At 41.5% G+C, this 23,259-nt stretch overlaps 1 protein-coding gene across 1 annotated transcript in view; it reads left to right on the forward strand.

Moving 5' to 3' along the window:
• Nucleotides 1–23,259, forward strand: part of TMTC1 (transmembrane O-mannosyltransferase targeting cadherins 1) — a 145,715-nt gene that overhangs the window by 2,219 nt on the left and 120,237 nt on the right. The window contains exons 2-5 of the mRNA XM_069860396.1: nucleotides 10,520–10,697; nucleotides 12,400–12,473; nucleotides 13,648–13,824; nucleotides 15,773–15,979. Of these exons, the coding sequence (XP_069716497.1) occupies nucleotides 10,520–10,697; nucleotides 12,400–12,473; nucleotides 13,648–13,824; nucleotides 15,773–15,979 (636 nt within the window). The remainder of the gene's footprint in view (nucleotides 1–10,519; nucleotides 10,698–12,399; nucleotides 12,474–13,647; nucleotides 13,825–15,772; nucleotides 15,980–23,259) is intronic.

Genomic DNA, 23,259 nt, shown 5'->3' on the forward strand with positions numbered 1-23,259 from the left:
AGAAGATTATTCCTGCCATGTCCCAAATACCCTTCCAACCCTCCAACTTCCACATTCTTCCCATTACATTTCTATTGGTCGGCTGTCAGGGGAAGGTGTTAGGATCTGGGTGGGGTGGATCCTCCAAACCCCATGTTTCCAAAGAGGCTTCAGGGAGCTCTTTGCTAAGCAGCACCGAGCCTGTGGTTGAGCTGAGCTTTGCCTGCCTGAGCTGTCCAACACCTGCCTTGCCCGGAAGGAGGTTGCTTGTTGTGCTCTGTCCGCCTGCAGAAGGAAAAAGGATTTACCCTGCTGGCTGTAAAACGCTTGACAGAAATGGACTTTTAACAAAAGGGAAATGAATGTTGTCTGTTAATATTTTGTTAGAATTTAGTGCATCCACTTAAGATACCTGAGGAAACTGTGTGTTGTGTGCTTTGCAGGGTCTTGCTGAGGAAGGGGGGCGTATTCTGGTCTCTATTTTTTTCTTAATTTGTATGTTTAATTTGCTGCTAATTTGGTTAAATCCAAGGTATTTTAATAGTGACATGATTCTTTATATCTACCTACTGAGTGGCTCTGCTTCCATTGCATGAATCTTTCATCTGGAAAGGCTTGTTTTGGGTCTTGCTGTACTGAGACTGAAAATCTGGGAGGTCTCCAAACTGCACGTATAGAACAGATGTGAAGGGTAGGCTGAAATTTCTAGCTACAGATCCATCAATCTACAGAAACTTTTTCTCAGTCTCCTTTCCATCCTTCATTTCTCTGAAAGTAAGAGAAAAGACTCAGGATGCCCTATGGACTTTCCATTAGGCTGGACATGTCTTACATATATGCTACGTATTCTGTTTATTCTTGAACTGGTATCAATTAAAATAATTTACCAACCATCTGTCAGAAAAATCTGAAGCAGGCATTGCTGAAATTTTGTAACAGTAGTTTTGTGTCCCTCACATATTGGAAATCTTAAACAGCAGTCCTCATTCCAGTAGATTAATGCAGTAGAGGCAAACAGCGAAAAGAGCTCAATATTTGATATTGTTCACACTGGATCTTGTCACTGTGAATGATCAGAAGAAAATAAGAGTGGCTTTCCTTACTGGAACCATTAAGCAAAACAGGAACTACTCACAGAACTGCTGTGTTCTTTTGTGTGGGTTAACATTAGAAGGAGGGGAAAAAAGCCTGCGCATGGGCTGTTGAATCAAATAATGTTTGCTTTGCGTCTTTGAACTTTTCTTGGCTTTTCTCCTGACTTCAATAAAGGATTGTTTAAACTGGTCAGTTCAGAAACATTCCTATTGTACATGGGTAACTGTCAGGTGACAGGTCTAGCATGGCCCTTCATCTCCACAGGAGCGAAGATGGTAGGCAATGGTTTAGCTCAGTCCTAAGGAAGATCTTAGTCCTTGCTCTCTTCTCCAGTGCTGTTACTCAGAAATGTTTGCTTGCAGCTATTTTCTTCTCCAAGAAGTGATTCAGTACGCTTCTTCCTAAAGAAGGTTGCCTTTTGGACTCAGAATATACTATTTCTTGGTGTCTTCTTTATAAAATGTTATGATTAAGGGTGGAAGAGAAAAAAAACCCAAAAAAACCCTGCCAGTTCTGTAATTCACTCAGGGTTTTATATTTAAACTGGGTGCTTTCTGTCTTACACCTTGTCTCCACTAACAGAAGTTTGACGAATCATTTATTCCCTCAGCAGCACTTCAGTTATTCCGTGGTTGCAGTGGTTTTGCAAAAATATTTCTCAACTGTTGAAGCAGAAGGTGCAGTCATTGGTGCCATTTCTCTCCCTCTTTTTCTTCTTGTCTATCAAATCCCCACTTAGTTAGATTTTCAGCCGAGAAACAAACAGGTGATGGAGTTTTGTTGTAGTAAGCAACACAGCAGAGAGCTTGAAGATGTGCAGCGGTACAAGATTGTGAGAATGAAGCCTTTTGAAAAACTCTTATGTCAAGGTTTGAAGACTGTTAATCAGCTCAGATCAGCCTCCTGGTTTTGTGAGTGGTGGAACAGAGGCTTAGGAGGAGTGAAGGCTCTGCCCATTCAGCCTCTTTGGCAGCAGGATGGAGGTCACTGCCAAGGCAGATGCTTGAGGGTAATGCCTTGGGTAACAGCTTACCAGAGACAAAAGGCTCAGAGAAAAGGAAAAGGTAGTGGCAGATTTAGGCCGTGTAGCCATAGCAGAGACTGAAGAGGATGACACCGGGCAGAGCAGTGCGGGACATACCTGGTCTTCCTTGAAGGAGATAAAAGTCAATGTTCACTGTGAATGCGCTTGGCTCTGTAGGAATGGTGTAAGAGTGCCCTTTCCAGCTGCTGCTGCTGGAAGGGGCACTCCAGGGGAATGCATTTCTCCCACTAGAAAAGACATAAATACACAGTTTGTGCACAGAATCATCCTACTAGTACTCTGGCTGGCAAAAATGGAGGGAAAAAATTAAAAAATCTGGATTGTGCTCAGCTGCTGACTGCTGAACGGACGACCCACCAGCTCTGCCCACCGAGGCTGGTAGCGGGTGATGGTGTAGATGGTACATCTATATCTAGCAAGTCGATGGGACCCTTCACCAGTGATTTAGTATTCAGTCATCGGGAGCCTGATGCAAGACTACCAGTGGCTTTGGATCAAAGCCTGACGTGACTGTGAGCTTGGATTAGATGTAAATACATAGCTAAAGAGAGAATTAATTCAATAGTTCACTGCCAACCTTCTGATCTATCTAGTTGCTTACAGCTGATCCTTCTGTTTTTTCAGCTGTATCAGTGGCATCAGTTTCAAGGGCAGGGAGCTTAAGAAAACCAAAACAACCTGGGGAAGAAAAAAAGACCTTAGCTTTTATTTGTTCTTGATTTAGTGCTATACTACAGTTTGACAACACAGGGTAATATAGTGGAGCTATAATGCGTCAGGTTAAATACACAGTGCACAAGTATTTTCTTCACTCTCTACATCTATGTTAGGGCAATATCACAGTGTTTAAGATCGTGTCAGTATTTCTCCTGTACAACTTAGTCTAATATTTCTACCCTGGCTATATAGCAATCACTCTCCATACTGATCCTGTGATACCTGCCATAGAATTGATGTAATACTGGTGTAGCCACACTGGGTGAGGCAGAGATTGTGAAGAGAGGCAGTTGGTTTTTTTTAGATCAGTTGTATTAAAGTTGGAATATACGGATGCCTGTAAGCTTTTCCTCTGACCCGGAGGAGAGTGCCTTGCTGCCATTTCAGGTCTGGGAGAGGATGTCTGCCTCAAAGTGTGGTTGTTTTTTTTTTTTTCACAGTTCCACTTGCATAGAAGTCCTCCCTACCCGGAATGTAATTTTGCCAGCAGGTGTCTGCTGGTTTTGATTGTAGGTTTGGGCTGTGTTCGTCTAGGGTGATCAGCAGAGTGCCTTTCACTCCCTGGAAAGGAAGCCAGGATACCTGGGAAGTGTGGGAGGGAAGCTCCCTGCCCAGGGACAGAGGGTGCAGACCTGGTTGGAGGTCCTGCTGGTGCTTTGCTTGCAGCCAAGCCCAGGGATGAGGATGTGCCTAGGAGAAGAGATGTGTGCAGAACCCTTGGGACTTCTGCCTAGTTGCAACATTTTCTCAGTTCTTAACACTCAATAAAATTTGTCTGTCTTTTGAATTAAAAGCCTTTTATTTTGAGGGGAAGTGTTCACTAAAAGGTCCAGGCAGACTCTCCTGAAAGACATGGTTGACATGAATCCAGTCACACCTACATTTGCTGCTTCCTTCAGTGGCGTTTTGTCTCTATTTAACACCTAGCAATTCCTAGGGATTTTCTCTCATCTAGCATCCCATTCCTCTTGCATTAATGTCGCCTTTAATTTTCTTTTATCGTCTTTTACCTAGAAGGCTGAGCTTTGGACCAACCTTCTTCCCCACAGGAGCATCCCTGTCAATACTCTTTAGAGTTCATGAAAATAAAGTGCTCTGGCTGCTGCTGGTTTGCTAAAGGCATATCTCTGCATTTACTTGCTCTGTTTCTGACTGGTTTCCTGGGCTCTCTCATTTGTTGTCTCTCAGACTTAAAAGGAAAGAGAGAAAGAAAGAGCTGTTGTCTTTTCACTTGCTGTACTTGTTTTTTTTGTTTTGCTTCTGTGCAAATTAAAATGGTCTGCAGCTTGAGCTGAAAGATAGCAAGACTTACTTTAAATTTGGTGGAAAACTTCTCTTACTCAGCTTGAAATATTCTCTTCTTTAGGCCAAATGACTTAAGACTCGATCTCTGTTAGTGTAGTTTTCTCTTCTTGATGAACAACTGTCTTAGCTTGATTCTTGATCATATCCAGTCTCTTAACTCTCTTTGCGCTCCAGGGAAGACTGCTTGATGGCTGCTAAAGAGTTTCATGGGTTGTTTGTTTCCTTCAGTGCATTGCTTTTGCCGAGACAAAACTGCAAAATGATTTTGAAGACAAACTCTTTTATTCAAAATCTGGGTAAAATCATACTTGGTTTGCCAGTTTCTATATTGCCGTTTACTGGCTTTTTAAAATTTTGCGTGGCTGTTTGTGGAGACAAATCTAAAGCTGTGTGAATGATGCTTTTGTATTAACACAGGAATGATCATCAAACCACAGTTTCTAAGATTTCACTAGAAATTTCTGCCCTGGCATATTTTCCGCTTCCAAGGTGCTGCTGCTTTCCAGTCTAATTGTGGCTTCTGTTTTCTTTTCCTAGCCGTGCTGGAAAGCAATAACCTATTTGAATGCTAACACTTAACTAGTGCTCTTGTAATTGATAACTGTTGTGCTGTTAGGGAATTGCTATAGCTCAAAAATTGATGCAGCCTCTGTCTTCTCACCCATCCTTGTTAACAGCAAATCAAGTAACAAACCATTTAAGCCTTATTGTCCATTTAATTCTGAGGCATTGTACTGTACTATAAAAAGATTATCAGCACAAAGTGCTGTTGCACCACGATGAAAACTCTGCTCTGCTTGTTCTGGCCATCGCACAAACACTGCTGCAAAGGGGAGTTATTTTCTTTTTACGGCTACAGGTTTTTCATTAATCTGTGAGCTGTTTCCACATAAAGCTTTAACCATTATTGCCACTGATGCAGCTGCACTATTTTTGGAGTGCAAGTGCTCATTTTCCTGGCATGAAGTAGATGCATCTGTGGAGTTCATAAGGAGATTCCATCGTGTACTGAAATAGGGCGTTAGTTTGCATAAAGTTTGTCATTTATATCACACAATTTCAAAAGGAAGGGAAGATCACAGGAAACTTAACCCATCCTTGTGTGTTAGACTAATTTATATCAATCTGCATGTGAGCCTTCCTCTATAAAAACTGTGGCGATTTTATGAGGTGTGGGATGCTCTGTGATTTTCCATTAAGTGTTACTCGCTATAACAAATTATAAACCCATTATTATCCTGTGCATTTCTATTTCATAACGTGTTGTAGGTTTTGTTAGGCTTTTGAAAATAGTAACACAGATTAAACTAAACAAGAGCTGCCCAGGGATAATAATAAAGTCTATAAAAAGAGAAACTCTCCAATTATAGTTTACAATATTATTAAATCATAAGAGGTATTAAAAAAGGTTGAATGAGTCTTCCTGTGTACAAGTGGATAAAAACCATTACATCAGAGCCCAGGGGTGGTAGTGATTATGTACTGTAACTGGAAATGTATGAGCTTTGTCTGTGAGCCTGTACTCTTGCAGCGTAGACCCTTCTGATTGGGCATCTGCAAGGATGAAATCGCTGAATCCCGCTTGATTTCCAGGCCCTCTGCGTGGGGAGTTGCTTACCTGAGGAGATGTGTCCCTGCCTGACAACTTATCTAGAGAAGCAGCGAGTGCCCATGGCTTGAGGACAGCATTGTGTGCAGTCCTTGCTCTACAAATGCCGTTCTTCAAACAAGGCAGCTGTGCTGGGAGGAGGAAGGGCAAGCAGTTAACAAGGGATGCTGATAGATGTTGCTTATTCTTTTAAGAGCAAGAGTGATTTACTTTCTTCTGAAGAGCTCTTTTACAAGCTCTATTCTGAGGACCTTCAACAGCTGATGTCTGTGAAAGTCTCCTTCTGTGAGCAGAGCTATGTAATTCTTTTTCCTAGAGTGCACAGTAAAGGAACAGAAAACCTACTGTCAGTGGCAAGGCAAATTATACTGCTTTTCCTTGGAAACATCCATTAGCCTTGACAAAATCAAGGGGTTGCTGTGCTAGGGCGTATAACTTATTTTGGTATATACCTCCTGCTTGGGCATGTAGTTTTGGCAGTGCTCTGCCTTGGGTGTGACATACTGAATCACACATGCTGCAATAATCAGACACAAACACGGTGTTGGGACAAGAGTCTTTGCTTGAATACATGTTCTCATTCAGCTGTCCCTGCCCTGGTGGGTTTTGTGACAGATGCTGAGATTTCTGTAGTGAGTTTTTATTTTGGTGGCAGTTTGGGAGATGCTGATCAGGTCTGTGAGAAGATATTTGTCAATCTTGACTAGTACTGAGAGGCTGTGCCTTGGTGTACGTGCTCTTCCCCTCTTTTTTACATGGGCCTTTTGAGGACTTCTTCATTTGAACTGCCGTTTACCACTTCTCAGGAGGCTTAGATTTCTCTTTGCCTCCAGAGGCTTTTCCAGCAGAAGTGTTGAAGCAGTCTCCCCTCAGGAAAGACTGCCTTGTATGAGATAGTGTTGTCTCCTCATTCAAGTGTCTCCATTCCTAAGAGTGTGGTCACTTGCTTAATTCAGCCCCAAATTTTAGAATACTGTTTGCCAACACGTTTCTGATTTGACAAGCAGTCAGATCAAAAAGCCTGGCCAGCCCAAAGCATCTGCTGTCCTAGCTATGTGCTCTACCAAGGCTAAAACATGTATTTTAGAAGTTGTGCTTTAGCTCAGGCAGATGTTACAAACTTCATGCAGAAGTGGCTAAGGTCTTCCAGCCCACCTGACGCTGCAAATGAGATATGATTGTTACATTGCTGTCCTTTGGACTTATAACTTAAAAAATAAGAGATTTTCCCAATTTGTCAGCCAGTTTAGACATGGAAACATAAGGACAAACCTCCACTTCCATACCAGATTACAGTTATTGCCTCAGAACTTTTTTAGTTCATAAAAAAGTTGTGTTGAAGAAAAAACACTTCTTACTTAATTTTGAATTTGCTATCTCTCATGTACCATTTTTTGTTGGCTGAGCTGTATACTGTCTGTAATTACTACCCAATTATGCGATAATGTTACTGTCATTAAACAAAGACAAGACTGGATCTCTGCGTGGGTATTAAAGTTTAAGAAGGGATCTGAACAGGCTGGACCGCTGGGCTGAGACCAATGGCATGAGGTTTAACAAGGCCAAATGCCGGGTCCTGCACTTGGGGCACAACAACCCCGTGCAGTGCTACAGACTGGGAGAAGTCTGTCTAGAAAGCTGCTTGGAGGAGAGGGACCTGGGAGTGTTGGTTGACAGCGACTGAACATGAGCCAGCAGTGTGCCCAGGTGGCCAAGAAGGCCAATGGCATCTTGGCTTGTATCAGAAACGGTGTGACCAGCAGGTCCAGGGAGGTTATTCTCCCTCTGTACTTGGCACTGGTGAGACCGCACCTCGAATCCTGTGTTCAGTTCTGGGCCCCTCACCACAAGAAGGATGTTGAGGCTCTGGAGCGAGTCCAGAGAAGAGCAACAAAGCTGGTGAAGGGGCTGGAGAACAGGCCTTATGAGGAGTGGCTGAGAGAGCTGGGGGTGTTTAGCCTGGAGAAGAGGAGGCTGAGGGGAGACCTTAATTGCTCTCTCCAACTACCTGAAAGAAGGTTGTAGAGAGGAGGGTGCTGGCCTCTTCTTCCAAGTGACAGGGGACAGGACAAGAGGAAATGGCCTCAAGCTCCTCCAGGGGAGGTTTAGGCTGGACATTAGGAGAAGTTTTTTCACAGAAAGGGTCATAGGGCACTGGCAGAGGCTGCCCAGGGAGGTAGTTGAGTCCCCTTCCCTGGAGGTGTTTAAGGCACGGGTGGACGAGGTGCTAAGGGGCATGGTTTAGTGTTTGATAGGAATGGTTGGACTCAATGATCTGGTGGGTCTCTTCCAACCTGATTATTCTATGATTCTGTGTTATTTTTGTTGATTTACCCATCCCTTCCCTCTCCCTTGCCTAGAATTTGCTCTGTAGTTGTTCCACACGGGAGGAAATTTGGCCTTCTTTAGTAGGCTGCCTTTTTTTCCCCATGGGTGGATGAGTGTGCTGGGGAGCTTTGCAAAGTTCTTGTGATTTGGATTAGAGCTGTTTGGAGCCCCTGATTTGCTCACTCATTTGACGTACAATCAACTCAACCACTGCGAACATTTCAAAATTATTCTGCTGGAATTGTTTCAAGGCAAAAGAATTTTTCCTTCATTGCCATGTGGCCTAATTTCTTATGACAGAGAGCAAAGAGCAGCAAAAAACACTGCTGTGAATATAGCACCTACACACATTCACGTTTAGCATTCATGGACCACCAAAGATGGTATTTAAAACATATGCCAAGGAATGCTTGCAGTCAGAGTTTGCTGTTGAATGGAAGGCTTACCTGAGTACTGTGATGCTGTTATATTTGTGTTTTGTTCTGCCTTTTTTTAGTTTTGCTTTTGTTTTTTTTTTTCTTTAAACAATGCACAGGGGAATAGCCAAGCTGTGATGCTGATGCTTTTACATAACTGTTTCCAATAACTTATATCAGATAATTCACAGTTTACAAGCCTTTTTGACTTGATTTGTGCCTCAGGAAGGGATGTGATGTGCACGCCCCGCCTTTGTGATAGTGACCCGATGGGGGTAGGAAGATCCAGCCCTTACAAGGTTCTGCCTCTCCTCCTAGTAGACCGGATTTGCAGGATGGGAAGCGATCAGACATGATCCACGGGGACTAATGAAAGATTTTTTTGAAAAATGTTGTCAGATGTTGTGGTTTTTAGTAATTGGTCCTCACATTGAGGGAAAGTGGTGTGTGCTGCTGCCCTGAAGTAGGTTGCAGGAGAAATGGGGGGGGAAAAAAGAAGAAGCCCAAACTCTTCATGTATTTTTGAATCACACAGACTGATGTCTTGTCAAAATGCAGCTGCATCAACCCAGGCTTCAAAGGGAAAGGTCAAGTCATACTAAAATCTCACTTTTGCCAAACTCTGTGGGTTTCAGCTATTGACTCTACAAACACCCCAGTAGGAACAGAGTAGGAATGTGCAAGTAAGACTCCTAGCCTGGTAAACTTAGGTTGGCCTGGAAAATGCAGCCCAGGACAGATAGCACTCTTGTTGCATATGAGAAAGGAATGCAGAGAGAATTTATAAAAAGTGTAAGTTGCCTGGCCCTCGCAGGCACACCACACCGCCTTTGTCTTACAAAAAAACTAAGGTGTTGTCACAGTAGCAACTGCTCAGTGGCTTTACTGTTGCACCATGCATGTCATGGGAGACTTGGAATAACAACAGGAAGGATTATTGACCCTTTAGCATATTTACAGGTATGGGCAAAATATTTAGATTGAGTCTTCTTTTCTTTGGGTGTCTTTTATGTTTTTGTGTTTTTTTTTTTAAAAAAAAAAAAAAAAAGTGTGCTTTAACATTACTATTTCCAAATTCCTTTTTCATATATGGAGTCGTACCTAGACAGAGTCACCATGTGTATATGTATGCATATATATTTACCCAAATGCACAGATGTGGTTAGTTCCAAAGAGAATTATCTTCAACTGCGTATAAAGCAAAGCCTGTCAGCAGCTGTTAAGCAAGCTGACTGTAAAAAAACAGTGACCAGAAAAATGTGTTAATACACATTGTCAAACAAATGTCATAACAGTTTATTATGGTCGTTTGGTTTTTTTTATGGTTGACACAAATAATGAACCCTAATTGTCTTATTTAGCCTAGGGTGATGTTAGCTAACTTATCTTTAACATCAGTGCCCTTATAAAAATAATGCTAATTATTAGAACAGCTCCTTAGTGCAGTCCTGATGTCAGTAAGGTATTTATTTAAATGCTTAACCTTCAGTATGTGATAGTAATTTGAAAGTTAAATGGGAATAAATGTGCCGGTAATGCTAAGCAGATGCTTTAGCCCCTTACCGAGTCCTTGTCTTTGCTATTCCAAAGCAAAAGTATCTGTTCCATAGCAGAAAATAACTACTTGTCTTGTAAAGCTGCCACGTGGCTGAGACAACCACAGAAGGTGCCAACAGGGAAACAGGATGAGTGCTGTACTTCTGTTATTATTTGGTGTTATTTGCTGCTAAGGATGCACAGACATCATCTCACTGCAATAAACTTCACTGGGAGGGCACAAGCCTCTCTCATCTTGTTGACAAGAAGGTTGCCAGATTCAACCGCATATTTTAAAAACTGGAGAAGTGGTTTCTCTTTAATCAGATAAACCAGAAATTCAGAGCAATTTTCACTAATTAGTTTAATAGCATTTACATTAGAGGACTGCAAATCAGGTAATAAACATAATTTAGAGTATTTGAAAGATGTCCCGCTATTACAAGACCTCTCCAGTCTAGTAATAGTTTCGTTTTGTTTTCCTTACAGGTTAAACATATTGCTGGCTGGTATGAACCCCTTCTATTTCCACGCAGTGAATGTAATTTTACACTGTCTAGTGACTCTCGTGCTGATGTACACTTGTGACAAAGCTGTGTTCAAGGACTGTCGACTTGCTTTTGTCACGGCGCTGTTCTTTGCTGTGCATCCCATTCACACCGAGGCTGTAAGTATGTGACAGAAAAAAAAAACCCAGCAGTGACATAGAAGCTGAAAATGAATGCATACTTAATTTTTTTTTAAAGCAACCTCTGAATCATATCAAATATGGTACATGTGATTTTTGTGGTGGAGGAACAAAGGTGAGAACATACTATATTAAAATAATTTGCAGGAGTCGTTAAGAAAAAAGTGTATTCATACTTGCTATCTTTCTACCCTGGCACTAAATTCCAATTGACAGTCCTAAGCAGTGATGTTAGGGATTAGTGGACAGTCATTCAGCTGATGAAAAATGTAGGGTCTTCTGAAACGAAAGACCTCGGTGAGGCTCTGCTCTCCTGCTGGGACATTGTTACATGCCTTCAATCATCTCCTATAGTCATCAATTTAAGGGAGAAAAATTGAAGGGAGCATTGGTGTGTATTCTGCATGAGATCCTTCAGATAGAAGTGATGTGACCCGTGGATTAATTTGTATTGATTTCAGTTAAAAGCTGAAAGTATCATCTTCAGAAAAAAACTAGTTAGATTAATAAACGTCATAGTAAGTCTACAGAGCAACAGCTCATATTGGACATTTTTCTGTTTGTTATAAGGAAACATTTAAACACGTAGTCATGTTAAAAGTGCTGTCTCTTGGCTAGCATGAGGAAGTACTTCAGTAGTTAAAATGAGTTTTGTCGTCTTTAAGAAAGAAGTGCAATGTCTAGCTCTCCATAATTAAAAAAAAAGAAATGCACTCGTTAGCCGAGATACCACTGACATCACAAGTTTCCTTATGAGCCTTTGTAAATGAGCGAGGGAAACGGCTGCCACGGCTGAGAACTTTTGAGGAGAGATTACCTTAATAACAAAAAGCCACGAGCTTTACAGTTACTCCCTGTGCTGTCTCATGTGAACTAATCAGCTAGGCTTCTTTTGATAATACAGCTTTATATTATAAGGGAGGTTTTAGAAGAGGCACTCTTTGAATTTATTTTTGTCTGGGTCAGAACTTAAAAAGGTTAAAATAAATGCCAGAGCACTGAATATAGCTTAATTATGTAATTTCAAAAGAGGCAAAATTTCAAAGGGCCTTTTATTTGCTTTATGGGCAATTTTTAGATCTTTATGAAATGCAATAGTGAAATAGTTTGTAAAAAGAGCGTTTATATGTTCTTCTTCAGTATTCCCTTTCTTATACAGAGATTTGGTTAATTATTATGTAGAAAAAACTCTCATAAACTCAGATTATTCAGAAAGAGTAAATTACATAGCATTCTCAGTTTTTGGTGATAAAGTTTATTCAGATATTAAGTATTAATCCACTGCTATATAATGAGCCTTCTCCAAAGAGTTGCTCTTTCATTAGTCTTTTTCTTTAGCAAATCTCAGCTCTGGGAGTTGGAAGTGTTTCTTATTTGGGCCTAATGACACAAAATTAAAATACATTCTGTGCAACTTTATTACTATTATAATAAGAAAGTAAAGAATTACTTAACTGTTGGCTTAGTCATTTGTTTTGCCAAGCGAGGAATGCAGTAGACAAAAACAGAGCATATCCTGCACTAACCGAGTAGCGTTTCAGGGCATCGAGGGAGGATAACAGTGAAAGATAAAAAACTTAAAGTAGTAGCAATTAACATGGATCACTGAAACAGTCACTGAATGTGTATGCCTTTTTATATACGTACTTTTACACCTGTGTCTCTCTTCCTTTCCTTTTAGGTAACAGGTATAGTAGGCAGAGCGGATGTCCTAGCCTGTCTACTCTTTCTGTTGGCTTTTCTCTCCTATAATAGGTATGGATCCTTGCTATTGATTGTGATAATGTGATGAGATGCTCTAGCGTGAGGAGGAGGAGGCAAAGGAAAAGCTGTTAGTTTTTAGTTGTTATTGGTAGAGGTACTTCCACTACCACTGTTGTGCTCTGGTCCTGGTGCCAGATAAGCGGTGCTTATAAGAACAAATAAACATAAAAAAGAAAAATCAGCATTTAAAATCTTGTGTTCTGTTGGTGTTACAGCTGATCGTAACCAGAGAGGGGCTTGTAAAGCTAAACATTATAAAGAAATGTTTTTGATGGAAGGCAAATTGTATGTAGAGTGAAGAATGGACAGAGAGACCTGCCTTTAAAATGCATGCTGTGGCTGAAGAACTCCAAAATATCTAATCTGGGAGAGTTAAGGATTGTGTCTAGACTGTTAGCCATCCTTTTCAGATGAAATCTTGGCACCATTCGCTCATCTGTGTCCTAAAACTAACTGCACAAGTATAGATAAGAAATAGCTTTCTTTGTATGGGGTTTCTGCCCCTCTTGCATAGTTATTTCATTTAGGAATATCACTATGTTGTCATGTTCATATGGAAAAACTGCTTATGTCTCTCTTGGGTTGTTTGCTATAAATCTGCAACACTGCTTTCATGAGAAAGTTTCAAAGGTGTAAAACTGGTAGTGAACCTGCAGGAATCTAATTTCTTGATTTTTTTTTTTTTTTTTTTTGGTTCTTTCTTACCTTTTCCCTCTGATATGGGCCAGCTTCCTGGTTTATTTAATGATTAGGAAACATCATTGACCTGGGGGAATGTGGGTGGGATGGAGGACTTTTTGCTTGCGTGGTACATTTTGTCACATAAGTTAAAATAAACATATGTGGTCTAGATCACAGCAAGCAGGGGTTTTTTTGCCCTTTCTGTCTTCATACTTACTCTGCCTTCCTCTGACTATTTCAAGTCCACTTGTCTTTTTTTTTTTTCCTCCTCTGCTCAGATCCTTATTGTACCTTTCAGTGTTTTTCTTTTCCTTTCTTCCCCACTGTCTAAACCTTTCTTCATTTATCAGTTAACAGTGTAGATTTTTCACATCACTTATTACCAGGATCTTAAGAAATTGAGGAAAAGTGTCTCAATATTTGAATGCAGTAAACATGAAAATACAACAGAAGTTAAAACATTTACATCAAATTTATTTTTCAGGAGTGTGGATCAGCTTTATGTTGGGGAACATTTCCCTCCCACTGCCTCCCCATTCTTTTTGCTGCTTAGTTTATTCCTTGGGACGTGTGCAATGCTGGTGAAAGAAACTGGAATCACTGTGTTTGGTGTGTGCTTGGTTTATGACTTCTTTTCCCTCTCCTGCAATGGACTCAAACCGTAAGTAACTTGCAGTGCTTGCTGTGCTTTTTCAGGTGTTGCCACTTGTGTGTACAAAATATATATTATTTTATATGGCACCATGGGAGATGGACTTTCCCCGCTGAATTAAATGGCACACATTTGACAATTTTGGAAGGCACCGAGGTTTTATTTTGTGTTATTTTTTTTTTGTTACTCTGTTGCTGCCTGATGACTTCTGCTGGGTAAATAAACGAGTTGTGAAGAACTGATCTCTAAAATGCTCAATTCACTCTGGCAAGACAAATGTTTATTCTTTTCTGTGGGAGTTCTGACTGAAGCATCTTAAAATTTCTCTAGCTTAACTCTTTCCACTTGCAGCATCTGCTTGATTATTCAGTCACGGTGGCATGGTTGTAGAAATGCTATATGATGTTTAGTAGTAAAATCAGGTTTGATGCTTTATGTTCTTACAGAACGGAAAAAAGAGGGAAAATATCCAGCAGTTCAGAAATTATTGAAATAATTAGCTGCTCTCTGCTGTCCTTGGAGAAAAATAAAATACTTTGAAGTTTGTATCCCTCACCTACTTAGTGTCACAAATAACTATACTATTTTGTATGTCTGTTAAAAGTCAGAAATCTCATTTGGTGGAATCTTTTATTTATCCGTTTTTCCCTCAAACCATGCCTGATGCACATTTAGTGATACTTGAGTGAACATAAGACCTTCCTGATACTGAGAATGGGAGGTCTTGCTGCTGCAGTTGCTTCTCATGTTCTCAGCGATGCTGCCCTACAGACTCTGGAGCCTGTCACACTCCTGCATGGGATAGTGTATCTAGGTTATAAAAAAAATCACTGCATTAGTGTTTCTGTGGTAGTGAATTAAATCTGCTCCCAGAAGGGTTTGGGGAGTGCAGAGCTGACACAATGTGAGAACAGCAAATGCAGGGAGGAGATGAGGGACTCTCCTTTTTCAGGAGCATCCTGGCTTCCCTCCTGTTTCAGCCCTTCCTCTAGGTGTTGACTGGGCATGGACCACACTCTGGGCCCTGCCTGCCCTCCCTCTGCCCCTCTCGCAGCAATCGCAATAGGAGAGCAGGTACAATGGATTGGCAGAGGATTTTTTTCCTGCTTCAACTGGATGAGTAATTCATAGTGGTGTAACTGGTGGGCAAGTAGCCAGGGAGGAGTATACTGGGGACCGAGAGCCAAGCATGCCTGCCAGTGCTTGGATTTACAATATGCCAGACGTGTTCCAGGAACTGCCTGGCTAAAGGTAACACAAATCTTAATTGGGGGGAAATCTGTGCCCTCCTCCTTCCCCTTCCCTGCATCTTACCCTTCCCATAGGTCCGCATTCTTCAGGTTATTTCTTTGCTTCAGTGGCACCAGTTGCCCAGATGTGGCAGTTATTTAGCTTGCAGGAATGAAGCTCTGTTGTCCAGATGTGCATTTTCATACTTGCTCTGGTTGCATGTATTGTGCACTTGTCTGTCTGTGGTGCTTGGGATTTTATGACGGCATTTGACTCCCTTAGGGGGCACAGAAAACAGCCTTTTACATGCTGCTGAAATTCATATCCTCCTGCTACTTCCTCTGACCTGTACAAGTTTATTTGCTGTTTAAGTGGGGCAAAATACCGGTTAAGTTCTGCAGAAAAAAATTAGGAGTGGCGCCATATTTTTGCCTCAGTGTTTCCCATCTCACCACAGGTCCAGAGAACAGCTTGATACAGGAGTACTCACCTTATGTTGCTGCTGGGTACTTCCCTCTAGATCTAGTTAGAAACGTGTCCTCCCAGCATGCAAAGACTCTCTATTTTGGATTAAATAAAATGTCACCTATTGTAGTTAAATACCATGCTGTGCTGTTTTCATAATATTCAACCTTTTGATAAGTAAATGTGAAAAATAAAATTTCTTAAAATCAGTTTGTTTCTCCTTTCCCCTCTTTTTTTCCCTTTTCTGTGCATATGTAATTAGGAGAAATGGGGGGATCCACCAGAGACCTACCCGACAGCCTGCGGCTTCTCCCTCTGCCTTGCTGCAGGTCCCTCCATCTGGCCGGGAGAACGGGAAGCATCGCTTTGCTCACCGAGGCACCTGGAGCTCCTGCCACCCGGCATCACCTGAGGAGCAGCGGAGTGGTGGCCTTTCTGTGCCCAGCAAAGCTATGTGGGCCATTCGGAGGTACTGCTGGCTACTTGCCACTCAATTATGGTTATATCTAAAGTTTAGGAACTGATGGGGAGGACTAACCTGAACACAACACTGGTACAGCTGTTATTCTTGGCCTTTGCTCTCTCCATATTTCTTTCACTGCTTTTGTTCTCTTTTGACAGTTGTATTTGTTTCCGTTTTCCCTGATGGATACTGTCAACATAAAAAAAATCACTCCTGTCTTGCTCCATCTTCTTGTTTCTCGTTTCCCTTTACCCCTATTTCTTTCCTTTTTTTTTTTTTTTCCCCCTACTGCTTGTTTCCCCCCCTCCTTTGCTTTGTACTTTTTCCAGATACCCTCTCTCTGCCCTGACTTTTGGGAATGTCTGTTTCTGACACCAATGGGAAAGCCTCTGTTTTTCCAGCCTCTTCAGGAGAGGCTGCAGAAGTTGTGTTGGAGAGGCTGTGCCCATGGGATAGCTTCAAAGGGAACTCATCCACTGTGCCAACAGGCATTCGCTTTTTGGCAGCTGCCTCTTGAAGTGTTGTAAAAGAGTTCTGCACATGGCAAATCAAACTCTGCATATACATAGCTGCTGCCTTCTTAAAAAGGGGCTCTCAAGGTGTAAGGCACTCAAGTTCTCTTTTCAAGTGACTGACTGTGTACAACATACTTGCAGCAACCTGTTGTGTCATGGTTTGTTCCGAGATGCTTGAAGTAGAGCTGGCTTGGTGACAGTGGCTGAGAGGGAAGCCTGCTGCCACACATTTGTGCGAGATGTGCTTGAGAGCCTTGGGAGAAAGCCTGGGATGGTTTAACGGATTGCTACTTTGAAAGAAACTTCTCTAGAACGCTGTTGGCAACCTTCTTTGCTAGTTTTTCCCTTGCTCTGAATTCTTGTTTCCTCTGAAGGCAGGATAAAGCCAGGTTACTTTTTTTGTTTCATGGAATGACAACCTTATAGAGCCTGGGCTATTTGACTCATGTTTGCTAGTCACTATGAAAAAAAAAAATGTGCTGCTACAGCATTGGTAATTTCAAGAGATCTTCTCAATTCTCAGCCACATGGAGCATGCTTGCAGTAGGATGGAACAGCAGCATTAAATGTATTGCAGCTCACTGACTCTCAAATGATGTCTGCATCATGTGGGCCACTACCTGACCGTATGACTGCAGTCTTCTCCTTTCTTCCATCTGCTGACTCCTCTCACAGGACAGATTAAAATAATTGAAATAATTTCTGTACACAGTCTTTCTTTAGTACTATTGGCATATTATATGGAATGAAGTGGGAAGTATTTGAGGCAATTGCTCTATTAAAATACAATCCATCTTTAAAAAAAGGAGTAAATCCTTGCTACAGATGAAAAAAAGCTAGCAGGAAAAAAATTGAAGTTGCTGTCAAATTTACAAAATTAATTGCACAATTTCCCTCTCTAGTCTATGTTTCTGAAGGGCAGATTGAGCACAGGGAATGAGCACAAGCTTCAGGTACTTCATCCAGGGCACCAGGTTGCTTGTTGTAAGGTCTTCATGCACTGCTTAATCTGTACTTTTAAGTACTTGTAATTTGATCAATTAAGTTTCTATTTAATAACAATTTATTATGTATCTTGCTACTAGAGCTAAATGAAAAATAGAGGAAATAACGGAGTAAAGGGAATTAGCAGTAGCTGGAGCTAGTTATGTAATTTCTTGGTGCAAAGAAATTTCTGTTCTTTGTTGTCACTTGCTTTTTTTCTTCAACTATCCAGTGAATGTGTGGGTTGCATTCCTGGGCGCTTTCATGTGTAAGGAATGAGTTAGTCTGGATTAAATTTTAATTTTTATCATCATGATTTATTGCAGTTTTGGGGGCTGCTGGCATATACTACTGGAACTGAGTGGTATATAAACTAGGATGTCTTATGAGTTTGATCTATGTCCCAGAGCTTTAAGACTTGAAGGAGGCTTGTGACTCTGTGTCCTCCTCCTGTATGAGAAGGGCAGACAGGGACTTTTATAACAAGCTTGTACTTCTGTTTAGGGTACAGCCAGAGCTTCAATGCAGTGGTTTCAGTATAATGGTGCAGTATATGTATACATACATATACATGTCCTATTAAAATATCATATCACTATCAACACCTCATTGCTCACCACAGGGGTACTCTTATGTGCGTGAGTATGTTTAACAAGGATGATGTATGTGAAGCAACAAGTTGTCACAGTCCTTTGTGCAAGTTGTGTCTGCAGTTATTGTCACTCATTCCCCTCTTCTTGATTTGTTGAAGCTACTGAAGAGAGATGTGTTTTTTTTACTTGTAGTCATGCCACGTCATATGTGCCTTACACTTGGCATTGTTAAATGCTGCTGAGCCCATGGTCACTCTCACCACCTGATTTTTGAGCTTGGTAAATGACCCCACACTAGACTGTGGTGGGCCCACAGTCTAATCTTCTTGAAAAACAAGACTCCTCAGTAGCTTGCATACTTTGGAAACTGAAATCTGTTTCTCTTTGGTGACCTAGAAACTGATTTTATGGTGATTTAGCTGGTGAGGCTCTTCCCTTAGAATGGGCAAGAGACCGCTGTTTAGTGCTGCCATTTGCCATATTTATGAACCATTGCATTATTTTTTTGTTTGGGTTTTGTTAATTTCTTTTCCAAGTAACAGAATGAGAGAAGAAGCAGGTTTACTTGGAGCTGGGCCCAACAACATCACTTTCAATCTCTGTGTATGTGCAAAAGAGAGTGAACAAACCCCTGCTGATCTAAAATTCAGTGAAATCCGGAAGGCTACAGCAGGGATAAATGTGATCTGATGACTAAACTGGCAACAATGCTGTTTCCTTTTGTAGTTGCAGGGGAAACAAAATGGAAATGTACTGCAGAATGTGGTGCGTTCCAAGGATGGCTATGCTGGCCCTAAGACAGATATACTAGGAGGAGAAGTATGTTGAGGTCGTAATGTATCTTCCCTGAGTCCCTGTGCAGCATGCGTGGTCAATGTTTGAGCTGCAACAGATGCTGTTCTTCGACATGAAGGAAGAGCGAAGGGGAAAGAAGGGAAAAAAGCATTGGCACACATAATGTGCATCTACGTAGCAAATGCTTGATGTTGATTTGGCATTTCCGAATTTGATGGTATAGCACGTTTCTGCTTTAACATTAAATTGATGTTCAAAAAGCGTAAGTCTCAACTGCATTTCTAATGCTTCCCTTTGCCACACAGTGTCATGCTGCTTCCTAGATTCAGAACCGATATAGACAGAATGGCACGACTGGTTTCCCAGATTTGGGATTTCACACGTGCAAACTTTACCTTTTCTTGAGTTTGTTAAAGGGAATTTGTATAGAATGGTGTGGCTCAGAATATGAAACTGCCCGAGTTATAGAAGCATGAGGAAGACATTTTCTGTTAGATTTGGTACAACTTTCTTAAATTTTGTTAAGTTGTTCCTAGTTGCACTCATGCACCCTGAAGGTCAGTGGTGGTTGTGTTCAAACACAAAGCACAGCAGTAAAAGCACTGCATGCCTCTGAGAAAACACTGAGGTAACTATTATTAATGTATTATTTTGGTCAAGGGCAAACATACAACAAAAGAAAAGCTTGGATGCTGTTGCTGACCTAAAAAGTCCTTGCTGTGCAACAGCAAAACAGGGAAGAAGGGATATGCAAACACCACTGCAATAGCTAGTGGGGAAATCGTGGGACAGTGGCCTGGTTTGGGTTTCAGCCTGTGGTGAAAAAGATCTGGCAGTCTAGCAGTCAATGATTTCCTTCTCTAGGAAAGCAAAATGAGTAACCCAGACCACTAAGCAATGGAACCAGCCTAGGCTTTTTCCTTCCTTTTGCTCTCACTGGCGATCTCTGAAGGGCTGTGAAAATAAAGGAGCAAGCTCCTGATCTGCAGTCCTCTGAGCAAAGGTTGGTGTTGGATTGTCTCCATGTGAAGGGAGAGAAAAGGAAGTGTTAAATTGTCTCTGGCTGTAGACTGATGTTTTTTTTTGGGGGGGAGGAGGCAATCGATGTTTAAAATTGAACTGAGAATAGGACAACACAATTTCGCCCCAGAAGACAAGTAGGACCCTGAGTCCCTAAGGCCTAGGAGGACACAGTGTATACTGAAATGTGACAGTTTAGGTGAGTGTCATTGTTATCCTGGTAACCGTGGGATGCTTCCTCTATGGTGTTGCAAGCTTTTTTGATTGTAATAGGTTTGCCAAGGCTCTGACATCTTGCTATTCAGTAGGCTTAAATTACAAGTGAAGTTTGTCTCCTTTGGGGAGGTGTATTGCAGAGGTGGGTTTGACCTGTGGCTTACTCTGATCTGAACTCTGTTCTTCAGACCAGTTTTCTATTGTGAGTCTCAGCAATAGCTCTAGCTACTGCTGTGTTGTCGTCTTGTCTTTTTTAGGAAATATTTGCTAACAGTAGTACATTAATCTTCTTCTCCCTTGCCTGCAGTCAGTGATGATATTTATTGTCATGCTTAGATAGTATGTGAGGCCACCAGAACACCATTAGTCTAGAAACGCATAAGAGCTGGGTGCCCTTACGCTTAAAGCCTTGGATTCAGCCAAGGATTTACACACTCTGAACTGTGACTGTCTTCTAGAGAACCTTCATGTAATCTTGGGAAAATAATTACATTTCTCTTTGCATAGTGTGTGCTGGAAGATGAGGCACAGTAGCGCAGGCTGCTTTCCACCTCCACTTGTATGATGTGGTGGTTGTTTTAAGACTCTCCCCAAAAAAAGTCTAGGACTGTCTCTATTATGCATGCTTGTGGCATTATGTGTCTTCATCTTTGAGATCTGCAAATGGTGTTGCAATAAAAGGAACTGAATCCATTGTTTGCGAACTAAAATTTGTTTAAAACCAGCATCGGTTTGGTATGGTGATGACTAATGTTGCATGCACACACAAAAAGACATGTTTAGACATCATTAGGCTCCAAAATTATGCACTCGCCAGGTAAGAAAGGCTTGATTTAATTTTTGCCCTTTGTGTGTTTATGTTATAACTATCTTTAATTACACTGTCACATACCATATTTTCTACACAATCACTGCTCTATTCATTGCCCAGATAGGATGGCACTCACTTAATGAGCAGCTATACAATATTTTCTTTCTTCCTTGTCCAGAACATGGCCCCTGCCATATTTACTTCGTGTTATTCAAGTCTTGCTCTGAAAAAAATTAACAACTTCTTGGTAATTTCTCTGTGTACAAACTACTGAGTGCTGCTATTTCCTCTTGGTTTGTTGCTTCAGTCTGTAATCTTTTAAAGTATTTTGGCAGTGTTTCTGGATGTGTAATTTCCTTGCTTTTCAAAACAAGTGAAGTGGATAGCCAGAAATTTTGCAGTGGGGAGCCACGTGGGTGTGAGCAGTTGGATTGAAGCCTTTGGATCCACCGCATTGACATCTGCTGCTTGAGCAAGCAGGCTAGCCGATGGCAGCAGTAGATTGTGCTCTGTAGGAGTCAATATTAAGAAGTGGATTTTCTTCTTAGTGCTGGCAAAGGAGGCACGATGTAGTGATGTTCTCTTTCAGATGCGGAGAGGAATAAATCCTGGCATGAGCAGCTTCTTCTAACAGCCCTTTTCTTCTTCTCTTTGTAGTTTGTAGTCCTACCTCATCTACTCCAGCCTGCCTTCCTCTCTTCCCTTGCTTGCTTCTCCTTAGTCATTTAATTGCTTCCAGTCTTTGCTCCTCAAGCTTTGCCTTTTGGATCTTGTTGGTTTCCTCAGAAGGTACTATGATTAACTCCTCTCCCAGGATCCCTCCTACACTCCTAGCCCTTAGTCCTTGCTCAGCCAATTTAAGGGCCTCCACAAGTCCTTGTGCTTGTACTGTGTATCACGTGCTCCCCTTTCCTCCTGTCTTTCCGTATCAGACTCCTGCTGTGGGAGCTTTGCCCAGCTAGAGGACAAGGTCCCTCTAGCGTTTTCCAGCTATCCGCACTCGCTGTCTCTTTGCCTATCTTCTCCTCCCCTCTGCATGGGTTTCTGCTCCGTGGGCTGCAACACCTGGTTTCTTTTTGACTTTTTTTTATCCAGCTCTGGGGGTTAGGTTCTTCTCTACCCTGTGCTTAACTTAGGAGTTTTCCTTGTGCTTGCTGCCTGCGTTTGAGAAGGAGAAGGGAATGTGGAGAACTAGGCTAAAGCCAGGGGCATGCTCTCCTGTGGCTACCACTCTTGGCTTATTTGTGTATGGGAAAGCAGGCACTTATACACTTGCTTGTTTGAATAGAAGTGGCTTGGTTTAAAATTTGACTTCCTTCATTGGATCATATTAGCTGGTATTCTGGATAGTGGCTTTTGTCTTGCAGTGCAGAAAAATACCTCTCTCCCTCTTTTTAAATCCTTCTGAGAACGAAATGGAAAGTAAATATCCCTTGGACTATTACTAATGTGACAGCATCAAAAGGACCTGTTTATTTCAGTAAGCAGCAAATAAGCTTAAGTAGTTTATTTTCATGTACATTAAATCAGAAAAAGTCAGAAAAAAGGGTCAAGACAGCCTGATGTTACTTCTTTGATGAGGACTTAACATTTTAACTATTTTTTCCTTTTCTTTTAGGCAAAATTTTTTCATCTTTTAAAGATCCTTTAAAAGATTAAAATTTAGTCCATGAAAGTCCATTTTTGTGAATTTGTAAGTGGAAAATGTGCCCGGAACAAAAAAACCCACACAAAACAGAATCAGGAGGAAAAGCTAATGGCTGGTTTTGTCTTTTTTTTTTTCCTGTCTTTTGAACGATGCTTCTTGCTTATTTTTCACAGGCAGGGGAAAGAGTGGAGTTTTTTCTCTCGTTATTGGAAGTTGCGTTTAAGCCCTGCAGTTGCAGTCACTTCATTGTACATTGGCCTCTTCTCTTCCCTCTGTTACTAATTGGAAATCCCCAGTTGGTAGGTGCAGTCTATGTCCCCCAGAGCTGACTCACTCTGTTCATTCCCTTTATTTCACAGGACTGCCTTTCTATTCACAGTTGATGGCAGTCTCATTAAACCAGCATTTGAAATAGCAGTGTGCCCATGTTCATTGGTTTTCTCTGAAAGCCCTGTAAACCAGTGTCAAGGAATTAACAGTGGCTGAGAAACAGAAAAACCTTAATGGCTTGCCAGGTCATTTTCCTTGCAGTAAATCTGGGCTAGTTTGACACAGGATGGTGTTTCAGTCACCCAGGAAATAAGGAAACAAACCTACAACACCTGAAGATAGATGATACCCAGATTATTGCAGGTATTTCCCCTGAGCTCATCTAATTGAATAGTTTCTCTTACGTATTTGACTTCCAGGCACACTTTTGGACA

The sequence above is a fragment of the Phaenicophaeus curvirostris genome, chromosome 1, assembly GCF_032191515.1.
Source record: "Phaenicophaeus curvirostris isolate KB17595 chromosome 1, BPBGC_Pcur_1.0, whole genome shotgun sequence".
NCBI lineage: Eukaryota > Metazoa > Chordata > Aves > Cuculiformes > Cuculidae > Phaenicophaeus > Phaenicophaeus curvirostris.